We start from the raw sequence: 17,842 nt of genomic DNA on the forward strand, positions 1-17,842 counted from the left end.
AACATCGGGTTACTAAGCGCAGGGCCGCACTTAGTAACCCGATATTTACCCTGGTTACCATCCTAAAAGTAAAAAAAACAAATGCTTCATACTTACCTTCGGCTGTCTGTCCCTCGGCGCTGTGCTTTCCTGCACTCACTGTGAGCACAGTGGCCGGAAAGCATAGCGGTGACGTCACCGCTCTGCTTTCCGGCCACTGTGCTCACAGTCAGAGCAGAGAAGCAGAGCGCCGGGGACAGACAGCCGAAGGTAAGTATGAAGCGTTTGTTTTTTTTACTTTTAGGATGGTAACCAGGGTAAATATCGGGTTACTAAGCGCGGCCCTGCGCTTAGTAACCCGATGTTTACCCTGGTTACCGGCATCGTTGGTCGCTGGAGAGCGGTCTGTGTGACAGCTCTCCAGCGACCACACAACGACTTACCAACAATCACGGCCAGGTTGTATCGCTGGTCGTGATCGTTGGTAAATCGTATAGTGTGACGGTACCCTTAAGGAGAGTACCATGCAGAAGCAACGTGGCAGATTTATATCTGATTTGGGTGTGAACAAGAGAATTGCTGTCTGCTAAAGGAGGATCAACCAACTGGACCATGTCCTGTAGGTAAGCTCTGCTTGAGTTTATATAACTCCCATCTAGTGGTAATCTACAAGGCCATTTAAGTTTTTCAAGTTGCTCCTAAGCAAAAGACTGTCACGTTATTAGTAGCTTTTCAAGCTACCATATATTCAAGTCGCTGTCAGCAAACTATTACTAAGAAAATACTCGCTCTGTAAAGTAGACCTCATAGCAAGCTGAATAAGAAAATAATCTCAAGATATTACACCCTAAGATAGACTAGTGGCTATTGTTAAGATTTCCAATAATCTTCATCTTTCTAGGGATGTTATTTAGTAAATATCTAAATATCATAATGCTGTTATCTTATCTGATCATAGTTTGAAATTATTGGAGAAAGTTGACTATAGTAGTTCTAAAGGGATCTGTGAAAGTAAAACGCAACATCACAGTAGGCTTCTAATATGCAGGCATTGCAAAAGTTTTAGGCAGGTGTGTAAAAATGCTGCAAAGCAATAATGTTTTCAAAATAGAAGATTTAATAGTTTGCATTTTATAAATTCACAACTACGGTATAATAAAGTGCGTGAAAAAAAAGAGAAATCTTAATAAAATCAACATTTGTTGCGACCAATTTTTGGATTCAAAGCAGCATCAATTCTATTCTAGGTATACTTGTGCACACAGTTTTTGAAAGAACTTTGTGGGAAGGTTGTTCCAAACATCTTGAAGAACTAACCACAGATCTTCTGTGGATGTGTCTTGTGCAAATCCTTCTGTTTCTTCATGTAATCTTATACAAACTGGATGATATTGAGACTGGGTCTCTGTGGAGGTCATATCATCACTTCCAGGACTCCTTGTTCTTTACACTGAAGATATTTATTAAATACATTGGCTGTATGCTTGGGGTCATTATCATGCTGCTGCACACATTTGGAGACAGTCAAATGCTTCCTTGATGGTTTTGCATGGCGGATAAGAATCTTTCTGTATTTCTTAGCACTGACACCAAAAAATAGGCAACACTGAGAACCGTAGATGCCATGATCATCCAAGGAAACTTAGACTATGTGCACACGTTGAGTAAAATTTCCGCACCATTTCTGCATCTCTTGGCAGGAATAAACGCAGCTGTAAAAAAAAAAGTGTGGTTTTGCCCTGCATTTTTTTGACTGATTTGAGTTAAATGAATGGTGAAAAACACAGGGCAAAGACTTATAGAATAGACATGCTGCACATTATTTTCTGAACCACATCTGCAAGTCAAAAATAAGCAACATGTACATGATCCTTCACGATTCTAATTTACTTTGCTGGCATCAGGATTGCTTCAGGTTTTTCTAGAAAATCTGCATGGCAAAAACGCACCAAAAATGGGTAAAATCTGCAACGTGTGCACAAACCTTTACTGCAATAGATGCAAGACACATCATACTTACTTTCCTTAACCCCTTCATGACCAGGGGATTTTTTGTTTTTCCGTGTTCGTTTTTCGCTCCCCTCCTTCCCAGAGCCATAACTTTTTTATTTTTCCGTCAATTTGGCCATGTGAGGACTTATTTTTTGCGGGACGAGTTGTACTTTTGAACGACATCATTGGTTTTAGCATGTCGTGTACTAAAAAACGGGAAAAAAATTCCAAGTGCGGTGAAATTGCAAAAAAAGTGCAATCCCACACTTGTTTTTTGTTTGGCTTTTTTGCTAGGTTCACTAACTGCTAAAATTGACCTGACATTATGATTCTCCAGGTCAGTACGAGTTCATACACACCTAACATGACTAGGTTATTTTTTATCTAAGTGGTGAAAAAAATTCCAAACTTTGCTAAAAAAAAAAAAATTGTGCCATTTTCCGATACTCGTAGCGTCTCCATTTTTCGTGATCTGAGGTCGGTTGAGGGCTTATTTTTTGCGTGCCGAGATGACGTTTTTAATGATAGCATTTTGGTGCAGATACGTTCTTTTGATCGCCCGTTATTGCATTTTAATGCAATGTCGCAGCGACCTAAAAAATGTAATTCTGGCGTTTCGAATTTTTTTCTCGCTACGCCGTTTAGCGATCAGGTTAATGTTTTTTTTTAATTGATAGATCGGGCGATTCTGAGCGCGGCGATACCTAATATGTGTAGATTTTTTTTTTTATTGATTTATTTTGATTGGGGCGAAAGGGGGGTGATTTAAACTTTTATATTTTTTTATTTTTTTCACATTTTTTTTTTACTTTTTTTTTTAAACTTTTGCCATGCTTCAATAGCCTCCATGGGAGGCTAGAAGCAGGCACAACTCGATCGCCTCTGCTACATAGCAGCGATCTGCTGATCGCTGCTATGTAGCAGAAATGGAGGTGTGCTGTGAGCGCCGACCACAGGGTGGCGCTCACAGCCACCGGTGATCAGTAACCATAGAGGTCTCTAGGACCTCCATGGTTACCATCCTGACGCATCGCCGACCCCCAATCATGTGACGGGGGTTGGTGATGACGTCATTTCCGGCCGCCCGGCCGGAAGCGGTAGTTAAATGCCGCTGTCTGCGTTTGACAGCGGCATTTAACTAGTTAATAGGTGCGGGCAGATCGCGATTCTGCCCGCGCGTATTACGGGCACATGTCAGCTGTTCAAAACAGCTGACATGTCCCGGCTTTGATGCGGGCTCACCGCGGAGCCCTGCATCAAAGCGGGGCTTCTGACCTCGGACGTACTATCCCGTCCGAGGTCAGAAAGGGGTTAAAAATCAAAAGAAGTCCAGCAGTGCCATCAGTTCAGAACTGTCAGCAACCAATTGGACCTAGCTACAAACCATATACTGTTTGGAGAAGGGTGTCTAAAAGTTATCTTCATGGAAGGGCTGCCACTAAAAACCATACCTTCGACATGGAAACAACTATGACTCAACTATGCATGATAACATATGAACTGGGGAGCAGAAAAATGGCAGCAGGTGCCCTGAATAGATGAGTCAAAATGTGAAATATTTGCCTGTAACACACGGCAATTTGTTTTCCTGAATGGCAGGAGAGTGGTACAGTAATCGGTGTCTGCAGGCATGTCCTCAGTGCTCAGAAACAAAGATTGGCTCCATATTTATTCTGCAGTAGGAAAATTATCCCAAACATACAAACATTAAGAACTATCTTCGTGGTGCAGTGGTTAGCACAGCAGCCTTGCAGCGCTGGGGTCCTGCGTTCTAATCCCACCCAGGACAACATCTGCAAAGAGTCTGTATGTTCTCTCCTTGTGTGCATGGGTTTCCTCCCACATTCCAAAGACATACTGATAGGGAATCTAGATTGTGAACCCCATCGGGGACAGCGATGATAATGTGTGCAAACTGTAAAGCGCTGCGGAATACGCTAGCGCTATATAAAGATTATTATTATTATCTTCAGCGTAAATAACAAGGAGTCCAGGATGTAAGGATATGGCCTCCACAGAGTCCAGATCTCAACATCGAGTGTCTGGGATTACAGGAAAAGACAGAAGGATTTGTGCAAGCGTACATGCACAGAAGATCAGTGGTTAGTTCTCCAGGATGTCTGCAACTTACATCCTGTGTTTCTTTAAAAACTGTTTGCAAATATAGCTAGAAGAATTGATGCTTTAACTGCTGTTTCAAAGGCAAAGAATGGTCACACCAAATATTGATTTGATATTTATTTATTTTTTGCTCACTCACTTTGCATTCTGATAATTGATACAAATAAACTATTAATAACCATTCTTACTTTGCAGTATTTTTCCACACCCGTTTAAAACCTTTTCACAGTATGCCCACTACTTCTTAACTCCTTTATCACCTTGGGTTTTTCCATTAGAGTTACCGTGTTTTGCTCCCCTGCTTCCCAGAGGCATAACTTTTTTATTTTCAGTCAATGTGGCCATGTGAGGGCTTGTTTTTTGTGGGATGAGTTGTAGCTTTGAATGACACCATTGGTTTTACCATGTAGTGTATTGGGAAAACAGGAAAAAAATTCAAAGTGCCGTGAAATTGCAAAAAAGTGCAATTCCACATTTTTTTTTCTTTTTTTACCATGTTCACTAAATGCTAAAACTGACTTGCCAATATGATTCTCCAGGTCATTACGGCTTGAAGTATCACCTCTATGCTGAAGACACACAGCTCTACCTCTCTGGAGCTGATATCACCTCCCTACTAACCAGAATCCCACAATGTCTGTTCGTTATTTCATCCTTCTTCTCCGCTAGATTTCTAAAACATAATATGGACAAAACAGAATTTGTCATCTTTTCCTCATCTCACTCGACACCCCCAACAGACCTATCCATTAAAGTAAATGGCTGCTTACTCTCCCCAGTCCCACAAGCTCCCTGCCTTGGGGTAATCCTTGACTCAGATCTCTCCTTCAAACCACATATCCAAGCCCTCTCCCTTCCTGCCAACATCAACTCAAAAATATTTCCGGGATCCGTACATTCCTCAACCAAGAACCAGCAAAAACACTAGTCCATGCCCTCATCATCTCCCGCCTTGACTACTGCAACCTCCTGCTCTGTGGACTCCCCTCTAACACGGTCGTACCCCTCCAATCTATTCTAACCTCTGCTGCCCAACTAATCCACCTGTCCTCCCCTCTCTCCTCTGTTAATCCCTGCACTGGCTCCCCATTACCTAGAGACTCCAGTTCAAAACCCCAACCATGACATACAAAGCCATCCACAACCTGTGTCCTCCATACATCTGTGACAGTCTCCCGGTACTTACCTGCACGCAACCTCCGATACTCACAAGATCTCCTTCTCTACTCCTCTCTTACCTCCTCTTCCCACAATCGCATACAAGATTTCTCCGGCACATCCCCCTACTCTGGAACTTTCTACCACAACATATCAGACTCTCGCCTACCATGGAAACCTTTAAAAAGAACCTGAAGACCTACCTCTTCCAGCAAGCCTACAACCTGCAGTGTCCATCGATCGACCAAACCACTGCACGACCAGCTGTATCCTCACCCATCCCTTGTAGATTTTGAGCCCTGACGGGCAGGGTTCTCTCTCCTCCTGTACCAGTCATGTACTTGTTTTTTATTGTGTATACCCCTTTTCACATCTAAAGCGCCATGGAATAAATGTCGCTATAATAATTATTAATAATAATAATAATAATAATAATAATAATTACGAATTCGTAGATACCAAACATTTATAGGTTCTCTTTTTTTTAAGTGGTGAAAAAAAATCCAAAGTTTGTCAAATAAAACCCAAAACACTTGACAGCGGCTTTTGATATGTTAACAGCCACAGGTGGATCGTGATTCCACCCGTGGCTGTTAGGGGCACATGTCACCTAATGAAATCAGCTGTCATGTGCTGAAGCCCTCATCAAACAGGGGGAGGCGACCTATAGCGTATCTATATGTCAAAGGTCATAAAGGGGTTAAAGAGAACCTGTCAGCACAATTTGTAATGTAAAGTAAAGACCTGGCTGTAATGGTGCTGTAATACTGATTACATTAATACATTTGATGAATAAATCTGCTTGTTCTTTAATCAGCATTTGAAGTTTTCTGCTAATTAGATTTTGATGCACAGGGGCGGGACTGTGCACTGGTTCTTCTCCTCCATGTCTGTGATAGCCGGCCCCTCCGGACTGTGAATGATAGATCACTGCTGAGATTTTACACAAAGGAGGCAGGGTATTCACAGACAGGAGGCAGGCAGAGGTGCCGGGATCACCGACAGGGAGGAGAAGAAACAGGCAGAGGTGTCGGGATCACTGACAGGGAGGAGAAGAAACAAAAAAAAGTGCCAGCTGCCGTTCACAACACTATATTCAACCCACTGTTTTACTTTTGGTTACAGCTGTAGCTACACTTGTGTCGGGAGCTCAAATAAGTAACTACAATCTGTACACAGCAATGCAGAATATGGTAGGCCTAAATAATATAATACAGCTATGTAAAACATAAAATCCTGGATTATTTGAATTAGTTTTTTCATACGAAAAAATGACATGAGGGAATGATGGCGTGACATGACTGTTGCCAAGTGGCTTTTTCCCCCACTATGCTTTCAATCCAGCTTTCACATGAATGTCAGTCATCAGCTTAAGGCAGAAATGCATCTAAACTGATGGCAGAGTAGGTGTTAGTTGGCTTAGCAAGACTATTTTTTTTCACAATCTCTTACTGCCATAATTACGATATCTAGCAGAGAAAAATAAAAGTTTCACCATGTCTGTAGATCCTGATTAAATGTTTCTCTCTGGAGCCTTTCACTACAAAGCATGAGCCTTCATGTGTAGACCTCTATTTTTCTAATAGGAAATTATCATTGTCTAATATTGTATAGTGTAAATGCAGCTGTGTCCAGTAATCACCCTCTAGAACGGATACACTAGCATTTCATTGACAAAAAAAGTGTAGACACAACTTTGTCTGCCTGAAAAAAAAAAAAAACGATATTCACTTGATCCAGTTTTTTTTTAACAATGAGACCAATGGAAAACAGATCTGTTAAACAGCCATCCTTTTTCCTCCCATGTGAAAAGGATCCATTTTTTGCTAACTGGAGGTGGAAAAATAAGTAAGCAAAAAGGGTTATATGAAATGAAACCTGTAGCACTTGTTTTCACTATACGAACTGATAACCTGCATCTATGTGCCTTATGGAAAAGATTATGCCGCTATTTAATCCATGCCCTTATATGAGGTAAATGAGTTAAAAGCGGTAGAGGACAAATATTTGTATTTAATATGTAACTAGTTAAAGGGAAATAGATGTACAGTATCATAATACAGGTCAATGCTCAAAGGCAGTCGAGAACCTACACACCTTTAATAAATCACGCATGTTGTATGCGTATGTAGGATACTCTTACTAGTGTCGCAACATTTATTCTGCAGTAGACTGAAGTAAAGGAATAAAAATATATGACCCATATAATGTATAATCTGAGATGATGCGGAGATCAGAAAATGCTCTTTAAAGCCTCCCATACACATCAGACTAAAGTCGGCCAAATCCGCCTATTTTGGCAAGACTGTCCGACCATCTGATGTGTATGGTGGCCTCCTGACTTTCCCCAAACAGCTGATATCGTGTGAGAGAAGGAAAGGGTTGTTAGAATCTTAATGCCTATTCCTTTCTTTTTAACAGAGGTATCTGGCTGCAGCTTTCTCTTGTAATCCTTTTGAAAACATGGCTGAGCCACGTGTATGTGGAAGACGGGAGATCTCCCATGGAAATGTATGGACAGCTTTAGTGGCACTTACATAGGACAAAAAACAATTGGAGTGCAAGGTAGCAAAACGTTCGACATGCTGGCCATTTGGCTTTGGAGAGTTTTTTTTCTGGCCCATACTAAACTAGGGAATCCTGGAACAGGATCTGTCACTCCAGTGTCTTATCCTTAAGGTACCGTCACACTAAGCGACGCTGCAGCGATACCGACAACGATCCGGATCGCTGCAGCGTCGCTGTTTGGTCGCTGGAGAGCTGTCACACAGACCGCTCTCCAGCGACCAACGATGCCGGTAACCAGGGTAAACATCGGGTTACTAAGCGCAGGGCCGCGCTTAGTAACCCGATGTTTACCCTGGTTACCATCGTTAAAGTAAAAAAACAAACACTACATACTTACCTACCGCTGTCTGTCCTCGGCGCTCTACTTCTCTGCTCTGGCTGTGAGCACAGCGGCCGGAAAGCAGAGCGGTGACGTCACCGCTCTGCTTTCCGGCTGCCCGGCGCTCACAGCCAGACCAGAGAAGCAGAGCGCCGAGGACAGACAGCGGTAGGTAAGTATGTAGTGTTTGTTTTTTTTACTTTAACGATGGTAACCAGGGTAAAAATCGGGTTACTAAGCGCAGCCCTGCGCTTAGTAACCCGATGTTTACCCTGGTTACCAGCGAAGACATCGCTGAATCGGTGTCACACACGCCGATTCAGCGATGTCAGCGGGAGAGCCAGCGACGAAATAAAGTTCTGGCCTTTCTTCCCCGACCAGCGACATCACAGCAGGGGCCTGATCGCTGCTGCGTGTCACACTGAACGATATCGCTAGCCAGGACGCTGCAACGTCACGGATCGCTAGCGATATCGTCTAGTGTGACGGTACCTTTACCCTTAGCATGGTAAGCTTTGTGATCCTGAGCATTAGGAGTATTCCTTAGCATGGTAAGCGTTGTGATCCTGAGCATTAGGAGTATTTTTATGTGTAAAATGATATGCTATTGTAATGTAGAATTCTCTTTAGTTATGTACAGAGAGTGTAGCTAGAGAAGGATTAAGTAAGTCAATCATTGCAAAACATTCAAGGAAACATAAAACAGAGAGACCAATACTTGCAAAAATGTTAACTCTGAATAAGTGCAAACTGCTCATGAACACATCTGTAAAAATAAAATATTCAACAAAATAAAAATTTGATGGGTAGACATTTCTAAAAAAAATTCTTTAGAGAATTTTTTTTAACATATTAGCACTCATTTAGAGTTTGGGATTTGTGAAAGAAAGCTTTAAAAGGAGCAAACCTGATTGGCTGTGGCTGTTGCGGCGAAGGGGACACTTGTTGCAGGAGTTGTTGCTGCAGAGACAGTGGCGGACGTAGCGCTGTGCATCATGGGTACTTTCAGGAGGGGAACCATGGAAGCAATGAACAGGAGGGTGTAGCATTATGGTAATAGAAGTGGTTTGGCATGGTGAATATCACATAGCAGCAAGCCATCATGGGTTAAACCAGCAGATGGCATGCAATCACAATGCAAAGCAAGGAAGCGTGGGAGAGAAATAAAAAAGGGAAAATAAGCTTATTACAGGTACAATTAAAGGAAGTTTGTAATAAATATATTATCAGGGATTCCCAGAAAATGAAGATTACAGCCGCAAGTTGCCTAACATTCTTTATGCTGGTCTAGATTTGAAAATAATATCGGACAGACAATATATATTTTGTGTTTTCTTTCTCTAGGATGATTGCGTTACATAAAAGCTTTAGGTGCATGTACTGACCTCCAATAACAATTATTGGCCTTTCTCTTTAATCCTTGCTAGAAAACCACTGTGGCAATACAGTGACAAACCTATGTGAAATGGTGGGGCACCAATGGGGTCGTGACTTACAAAAGATGCACAATGTCGTCTTTGGACTATTACGGGAATGTGTTGCCAGCTTAGATTCAATAGGTCACCTATTACACCCACTCTCCTTCCATTGTCACTGAGCACCCTGCTATACGTATGCGGACCCTTTTTTATACTATTAGCTATGACGAATAGGTTTCTGGGAAACTCTGATGAAATATTCTACACGTAGCAAAAAGGAGAAAAAAAGCACAACACTATGACACGTTAAGACACAGGTGATACTACTTACACTTCAATTTTCAATAAACAGACATCATACAATAAAATAAAGCACATTTTTCTGTTCTCAACACAATATGCCAGAGGTAAAATTATAAAGCCACAGAGCAATCGGAGACATATGACATAATATAGGCGATTATTAGACTGAATATTCTACATATTGAGTACTATGGTAACACATAATATCGGCATATACTCTATAATATTTTCAAAAACATTGAGAACCACAGAATGAAAACTTGAGTAGCAAAAAAGTAGATAGAAACCTACCAATACTGGTAGCTGGTGTCATGCACAAAACTGACCCTGCACGGCATGCAACGAGAGGTGGGAAAATGAATAAAGGGAAGAAATAGGTTAGGAACAGAGTTAACATTTGGAGTGAAATTCAGGCACAGCTTCAGATCAGCAGCGGTTAGTGCAAACATCATTGACGGAGGCCATTCATGGTTTCACACCTTGCAGCATGTCTGCAAGAGGGAATTATCATGGCCATCCAATCACACAGTGTCTATACTGCCTCTACCGCTGGAAACATTGCTTTACCTTACATTGCAACTAAGCCGTCAGCTACGTGAAAGCTGTATTTTACGGAGATTTTTTAGAGAAGCCCACAATGTCTCCACAATGCATGCAGCTACTGTATACTCATACAGTGGGGCAAAAAAGTATTTAGTCAGTCAGCAATAGTGCAAGTTCCACCACTTAAAAAGATGAGAGGCGTCTGTAATTTACATCATAGGTAGACCTCAACTATGGGAGACAAACTGAGAAAAAAAATTCCAGAAAATCACATTGTCTGTTTTTTTATCATTTTTTTGCATATTATGGTGGAAAATAAGTATTTGGTCAGAAACAAACAATCAAGATTTCTGGCTCTCACAGACCTGTAACTTCTTCTTTAAGAGTCTCCTCTTTCCTCCACTCATTACCTGTAGTAATGGCACCTGTTTAAACTTGTTATCAGTATAAAAAGACACCTGTGCACACCCTCAAACAGTCTGACTCCAAACTCCACTATGGTGAAGACCAAAGAGCTGTCAAAAGACACCAGAAACAAAATTGTAGCCCTGCACCAGGCTGGGAAGACTGAATCTGCAATAGCCAACCAGCTTGGAGTGAAGAAATCAACAGTGGGAGCAATAATTAGAAAATGGAAGACATACAAGACCACTGATAATCTCCCTCGATCTGGGGCTCCACGCAAAATCCAACCCCGTGGGGTCAGAATGATCACAAGAACGGTGAGCAAAAATCCCAGAACCACGCGGGGGGACCTAGTGAATGAACTGCAGAGAGCTGGGACCAATGTAACAAGGCCTACCGTAAGTAACACACTACGCCACCATGGACTCAGATCCTGCAGTGCCAGACATGTCCCACTGCTTAAGCCAGTACATGTCCGGGCCCGTCTGAAGTTTGCTAGAGAGCATTTGGATGATCCAGAGGAGTTTTGGGAGAATGTCCTATGGTCTGATGAAACCAAACTGGAACTGTTTGGTAGAAACACATCTTGTCGTGTTTGGATCAAAAAGAATACTGAGTTGCATCCATCAAACACCATACCTACTGTAAAGCATGGTGGTGGAAACATCATGCTTTGGGGCTGTTTCTCTGCAAAGGGGCCAGGACGACTGATCCGGGTACATGAAAGAATGAATGGGGCCATGTATCGTGAGATTTTGAGTGCAATCCTCCTTCCATCAGCAAGGGCATTGAAGATGAAACGTGGCTGGGTCTTTCAACATGACAATGATCCAAAGCACACCGCCAGGGCAACGAAGGAGTGGCTTCGTAAGAAGCATTTCAAGGTCCTGGAGTGGCCTAGCCAGTCTCCAGATCTCAACCCTATAGAAAACCTTTGGAGGGAGTTGAAAGTCCGTGTTGCCAAGCGAAAAGCCAAAAACATCACTGCTCTAGAGGAGATCTGCATGGAGGAATGGGCCAACATACCAACAACAGTGTGTGGCAACCTTGTGAAGACTTACAGAAAACGTTTGACCTCTGTCATTGCCAACAAAGGATATATTACAAAGTATTGAGATGAAATTTTGTTTCTGACCAAATACTTATTTTCCACCATAATATGCAAATAAAATGTTAAAAAAACAGACAATGTGATTTTCTGGATTTTTTTTTCTCAGTTTGTCTCCCATAGTTGAGGTCTACCTATGATGTAAATTACAGACGCCTCTCATCTTTTTAAGTGGTGGAACTTGCACTATTGCTGACTGACTAAATACTTTTTTGCCCCACTGTATATCCATACGGCCTTAAGGCTTTGTTCACACTGCTGTTTTTATCTATGGTATCCGCTTTAGTGTTTTTACAGAAACTTTTTTGCACCAAACAATTTCTATGGCATCCAGTTAGCCATCACTTAGTTGTATGCTCACTGAAGGAACAGATCCTAATAGCTGAGTTTTCATGCTATTACTTTGCTATTTAATTAGTATACTAGTTTGTTTAATTGTGAAGTGAATTATTCTTTTCTAACACTAATCTCTGTCTAATATTGGGAGGCTAGGGTTTTTTTTTGGACATTTTAAGTAGGACACAGCTGACAGCTATTTCTTCTGCCTCCTAATAAACACTTTGCATCACCTATGGAAATAAAGGATCGCAGATGTTGAAGGCCAACATGCTCAATCAATCCTTGCTCAAAGGAATAGGCGAGAGTCATTAGATAGTCAGCTAATATCACCCAACACTGGAAGAGTTGGATGGCAGTTATCTAATATGTATGGTGGCATGTTCTGTTACATGCAGCTGTTTAGTGGCCATATGGAACCTTTAAAAAAATCGGAAGTCATGATGCCAATATGAACAGTGTCATAGGAAAAAAAATCTTATTTACACATGGCTGAAGTTGCCAAAGAGATTTCAGAATATTTTGGCTTACTATGGCAGCAATTATTATTAATTCAGCTGTAATGAGTCTGAAATGAGTGTGCTTGCAATCCACCAATGATTAAGCAAAATCTTCCTGTAGAGAGCTCCTTTTCTTTTTGCATTTTTAGTAGTAGTTCATATGACAGTGATGATATGTTTCTATTTACAGTTTGTTTTAAAAACTAATCTGTCCTTTACACACCCTCCCCAGGTCCAACACTGAGTTTCTGATGCTGCTTCCAGTTTCTGTTAATACCTGCGGCACTGACATCAAGTTGACAGCGCTGCAGCCAATCAGTGAGCTCAGCGGCTTTGCCTGAGCAGACAGCATGAGCTGCTGAGCTCACTGATTGGCCGCAGCGCTGTTGATGTGACATTAGAAATGCATATAATACCAAACACTGGCATTGGTGGTGGAGACTCATTACTGGACCCCGGAAGACTTTGTAAAGTTTGTTTGTGGCTGTGAACGGAAGTTTTTGAAAATGGGAACACCCTACAGTGTTTCCAGCTTAGGTTATCTCCATACTGCGGTATGAAGGAGACAGTATGAACCTGAACCACATGTCTACCAGTCTAATGTGTATGCCCAATGCCCTATATGTACTTTTTGGATAACGTTAGGATTCAAGCTGTGGAGGAAACTGATGAATGGCCTCACAGTGAAGGGCAGCACACAAAAAATACCGTACACCAAGTTCACACTCTTATATAAACAGCAGCGAGGGGAACAAATTCCAGCACGCTAACACACCGCGGCAGAGCACATCAGACCCAGAACGGAGAACTGAACAACCCTAATTATGAAGAGATCAAGGAAAGCACATTTCTATATCCCATGGAGATAAGAACTGAGGTGTCTGGTTTACTGGTTTGGAAAGATGCAGCCCACTTGATAAAGTAGAAATAATCATCTATGAAGCCAAGAATAAAGTCCCTATGAACATAGCCTAAAGTAGCTGTTAAGATCTATGGGCCGGACACTGATCTGAATGAGAATCTGCCTCCAGAACTTATTGTAAATGAAAGGAGTTACCAGCGTGAGACATGTAATGACTGACAGTCTGCTTTCCTGATCTACAGGTCTCACACTGGTAACTCCCCCTTTCACTTAAAAAAATCTCTGGAGGCAGATTTTCAGGGAGATCAGTGTCCGGCCCATAGATCTTTACAGCTTATTGTCATATTAATAAAAACTTACATTTCTCTGGAATAAGACATCAGATCGCAGATATAAAAGTATTTTATTCATCTTCCTATGACCTACATGCCCATATAGACAGCGTAGGAGGGTTATTATTATTGATCTTACTGACAGATTCCCTTTAAATTCCAACTGATATTTCTCTTGTCCCCAAATATTATTTATTTGTTAGGCAGAGCCAGGAGGTCCATACACACCAGTGGGTCATTTGGTCCTGCCAATATTATTTTTAATTTTAATATATAAACAGGGGCCTGGCAAGAATATCAAAAAAATGATTGGCTGCAGTGTCTCTACAATAACACTGAGTACAAGTCTCTAGGGTAATGTTCAAGGGCTCTAGAATAATGCTGTAAATGATCCTTTTGGAAAATTGCAACTATGTTATTTTAACGCTTACAGTCTAGTGTTTTTTTTCCTTAGTATGAGCTAAACGTGTATGTATTCCTCCACACTAAAAATAAAGCAGCAGTGTAATTATAAGAGGCTGCTATCACAAGCAAATGGTAATGTGTACTGAACTTTACTATCCAGCCATTCATTTTCCTTTAACAACTATCCATTTAGCTGTAACGGGTTGGCCAGCTACACACTTGAGAAGATTCAGTGCAACAAATAAATGTGTGTTAGCTTAAGCGGTTTTATAATAATCTGTTCTAGATTTCAGCCATACATGCGGTAGTGAGAAGTGTAAGTGGTGTATATTGTTACATTGGGTGCATGCAAGCAGAATCTCCATGCCTGAATCCAATGGATATCCCGGGACATTTGTCCATTTTATACAATACTCGGCGATTCTAATACACCAGTTTGTTTTCCTTTAGTGTCTAAACAGTCATTCTAATTTAAAGGGGCTTTCCAATTTAAGAACAATGGTCCCCCATAATTCAGATCCTAGTAAACAGCAAAGAAACAAATACGGAAAGTGCTCACCCACCCTGGGTCTAGCACTGCGTTGCTTCCATCTCTATTTTTTGCCTGCAGTGCTAACATCATATCGACGACTTATATTACTGCTGCAGCCAATCATTTAGCTCAGAGGCTCTGCAGATGTGGACAGCACGTGCCGCTGAGCTCTATGATTAACTGTAGTGGTATTGATGTGATGTGAACACTGCACCCAAAACGCAGAGATGGGAGCAGCAGCGCTGGACCTGGGAAAGGTGAGTACTGTTTTCTTTTTTCTTTTTTTTTTCCTACAAGGATCAGATCATCTGGGGACCACTTTTAACCCCTTCAAGACCCAGCCTATTTTGACCTTAAAGACCTTGCCGTTTTTTGCAATTCTGACCAGTGTCCCTTTATGAGGTAATAACTCAGGAACGCTTCAACGGATCCTAGCGGTTCTGAGATTGTTTTTTCGTGACATATTGGGCTTCATGTTAGTGGTAAATTTAGGTCAATAAATTCTGCATTTATTTGTGATAAACACGGAAATTTGGCGAAAATTTTGAAAATTTCGCAATTTTCACATTTTGAATTTTTATTCTGTTAAACCAGAGAGATATGTGACACAAAATAGTTAATAAATAACATTTCCCACGTTTACTTTACATCAGCACAATTTTGGAAACAAAATTTTTTTTTGTTAGGAAGTTATAAGGGTTAAAATTCGACCAGCGATTTGTCATTTTTACAACGAAATTTACAAAACCATTTTTTTTAGGGACCACCTCACATTTGAAGTCAGTTTGAGGGGTCTATTTGGCTGAAAATACCCAAAAGTGACACCATTCTAAAAACTGCACCCCTCAAGGTACTCAAAACCACATTCAAGAAGTTTATTAACCCTTCAGGTGCTTCACAGCAGCAGAAGCAACATGGAAGGAAAAAATGAACATTTAACTTTTTAGTCACAAAAATTATCTTTTAGCAACAATTTTTTTATTTTCCCAATGGTAAAAGGAGAAACTGAACCACGAAAGTTGTTGTCCAATTTGTCCTGAGTACGCTGATACCTCATATGTGGGGGTAAACCACTGTTTTGGCGCACGGCAGGGCTTGGAAGGGAAGGAGCGCCATTTGACTTTTTGAATCAAAAATTGGCTCCACTCTTTAGCGGACACCATGTCACGTTTGGAGAGCCCCCGTGTGCCTAAAAATTGGAGCTCCCCCACAAGTGACCCCATTTTGGAAACTAGACGCCCCAATGAACTTATCTAGATGCATAGTGAGCACTTTGAACCCCCAGGTGCTTCACAAATTGATCCGTAAAAATGAAAAAGTACTTTTTTTTCACAAAAAAATTCTTTTAGCCTCAATTTTTTCATTTTCACATGGGCAACAGGATAAAATGGATCCTAAAATGTGTTGGGCAATTTCTCCTGAGTACACCAATACCTCACATGTGGAGGTAAACCACTGTTTGGGCACATGGTAAGGCTCGGAAGGGAAGGAGCGCCATTTGACTTTTTGAATGAAAAATTATTTCCATCGTTAGCGGACACCATGTCGCGTTTGGATAGCTCCTGTGTGCCTAAACATTGGCGCTCCCCCACAAGTGACCCCATTTTGGAAACTAGACCCCCCAAGGAACTAATTTAGATGCCTAGTGAGCACTTTAAACCCTCAGGTGCTTCACAAATTGATCTGTAAAAATGAAAAAGTAATTTTTTTTCACAAAAAAATTCTTTTCGCCTCAATTTTTTCATTTTCACATGGGCAGTAGGATAAAATGGATCATAAAATTTGTTGGGCAATTTCTCCCGAGTACGCCGATACCTCATATGTGGGGGTAAACCACTGTTTGGGCACTCGGCAGGGCTCGGAAGAGAAGGCGCGCCATTTGACTTTTTGAATGGAAAATTAGGTCCAATTGTTAGCGGACACCATGTCGCGTTTGGAGAGCCCCTGTGTGCCTAAACATTGGAGCTCCCGCACAAGTGACCCCATTTTGGAAACTAGACCCCCCAGGGAACTTATCTAGATGCATATTGAGCACTTTAAACCCCCAGGTGCTTCACAGAAGTTTATAACGCAGAGCCATGAAAATAAAAAATAATTTTTCTTTCCTCAAAAATGATTTTTTAGCCTGGAATTTCCTATTTTGCCAAGGATAATAGGAGAAATTGGACCCCAAATATTGTTGTCCAGTTTGTCCTGAGTACGCTGATACCCCATATGTGGGGGTAAACCACTGTTTGGGCGCACGGCAGGGCTCGGAAGGGATGGCACGCCATTTGGCTTTTTAAATGGAAAAATAGCTCCAATCATTAGCGGACACCATGTCACGTTTGGAGAGCCCCTGTGTGCCTAAACATTGGAGATCCCCCAGAAATGACACCATTTTAGAAACTAGACCCCCAAAGGAACTAATCTAGATGTGTGGTGAGGACTTTGAACCCCCAAGTGCTTCACAGAAGTTTATAACGCAGAGCCATGAAAATAAAAAAAAAAATTATTTTCTCAAAAATGATCTTTTAGCCTGCAATTTTTTATTTTCCCAAGGGTAACAGGAGAAATTTGACCCCAAAAGTTGTTGTCCAGTTTCTCCTGAGTACGCTGATACCCCATATGTGGGGGTAAATCACTGTTTGGGCACATGCCGGGGCTCGGAAGTGAAGTAGTGACGTTTTGAAATGCAGACTTTGATGGAATGCTCTGTGGGCGTCACGTTGCGTTTGCAGAGCCCCTGATGTGGCTTAACAGTAGAAACCCCCCACAAGTGACCCCATTTTGGAAACTAGACCCCCAAAGGAACTTATCTAGATGTGTGGTGAGCACTTTGAACCCCCAAGTGCTTCATAGAAGTTTATAATGCAGAGCCGTGAAAATAATAAATACGTTTTCTTTCCTCAAAAATAATTATTTAGCCCAGAATTTTTTAATTTTCCCAAGGGTAACAGGAGAAATTGGACCCCAATATTT

At 41.5% G+C, this 17,842-nt stretch overlaps 1 protein-coding gene across 19 annotated transcripts in view; it reads right to left on the reverse strand.

Annotated features, from left to right (window-relative positions):
• MBNL2 (muscleblind like splicing regulator 2) overlaps window positions 1–17,842 on the reverse strand; it is a 257,926-nt gene that overhangs the window by 9,592 nt on the left and 230,492 nt on the right. For 7 of the 19 annotated variants that reach the window (XM_069758027.1, XM_069758016.1, XM_069758014.1 and 4 more), the window contains one exon: window positions 10,150–10,185. The exons of 3 other annotated variants lie outside the window; for them this stretch is intronic. In XM_069758027.1, coding sequence (XP_069614128.1) covers window positions 10,150–10,185 — 36 coding nt within the window. Of the gene's footprint in view, window positions 1–9,044; window positions 9,140–10,149; window positions 10,186–17,842 lie in introns of all 19 variants that reach the window. 9 more of the 19 variants (XM_069758030.1, XM_069758020.1, XM_069758028.1 and 6 more) reach the window with 2 other exon arrangements.

Source organism: Ranitomeya imitator, chromosome 3 (genome assembly GCF_032444005.1).
Source record: "Ranitomeya imitator isolate aRanImi1 chromosome 3, aRanImi1.pri, whole genome shotgun sequence".
Taxonomy (NCBI): domain Eukaryota; kingdom Metazoa; phylum Chordata; class Amphibia; order Anura; family Dendrobatidae; genus Ranitomeya; species Ranitomeya imitator.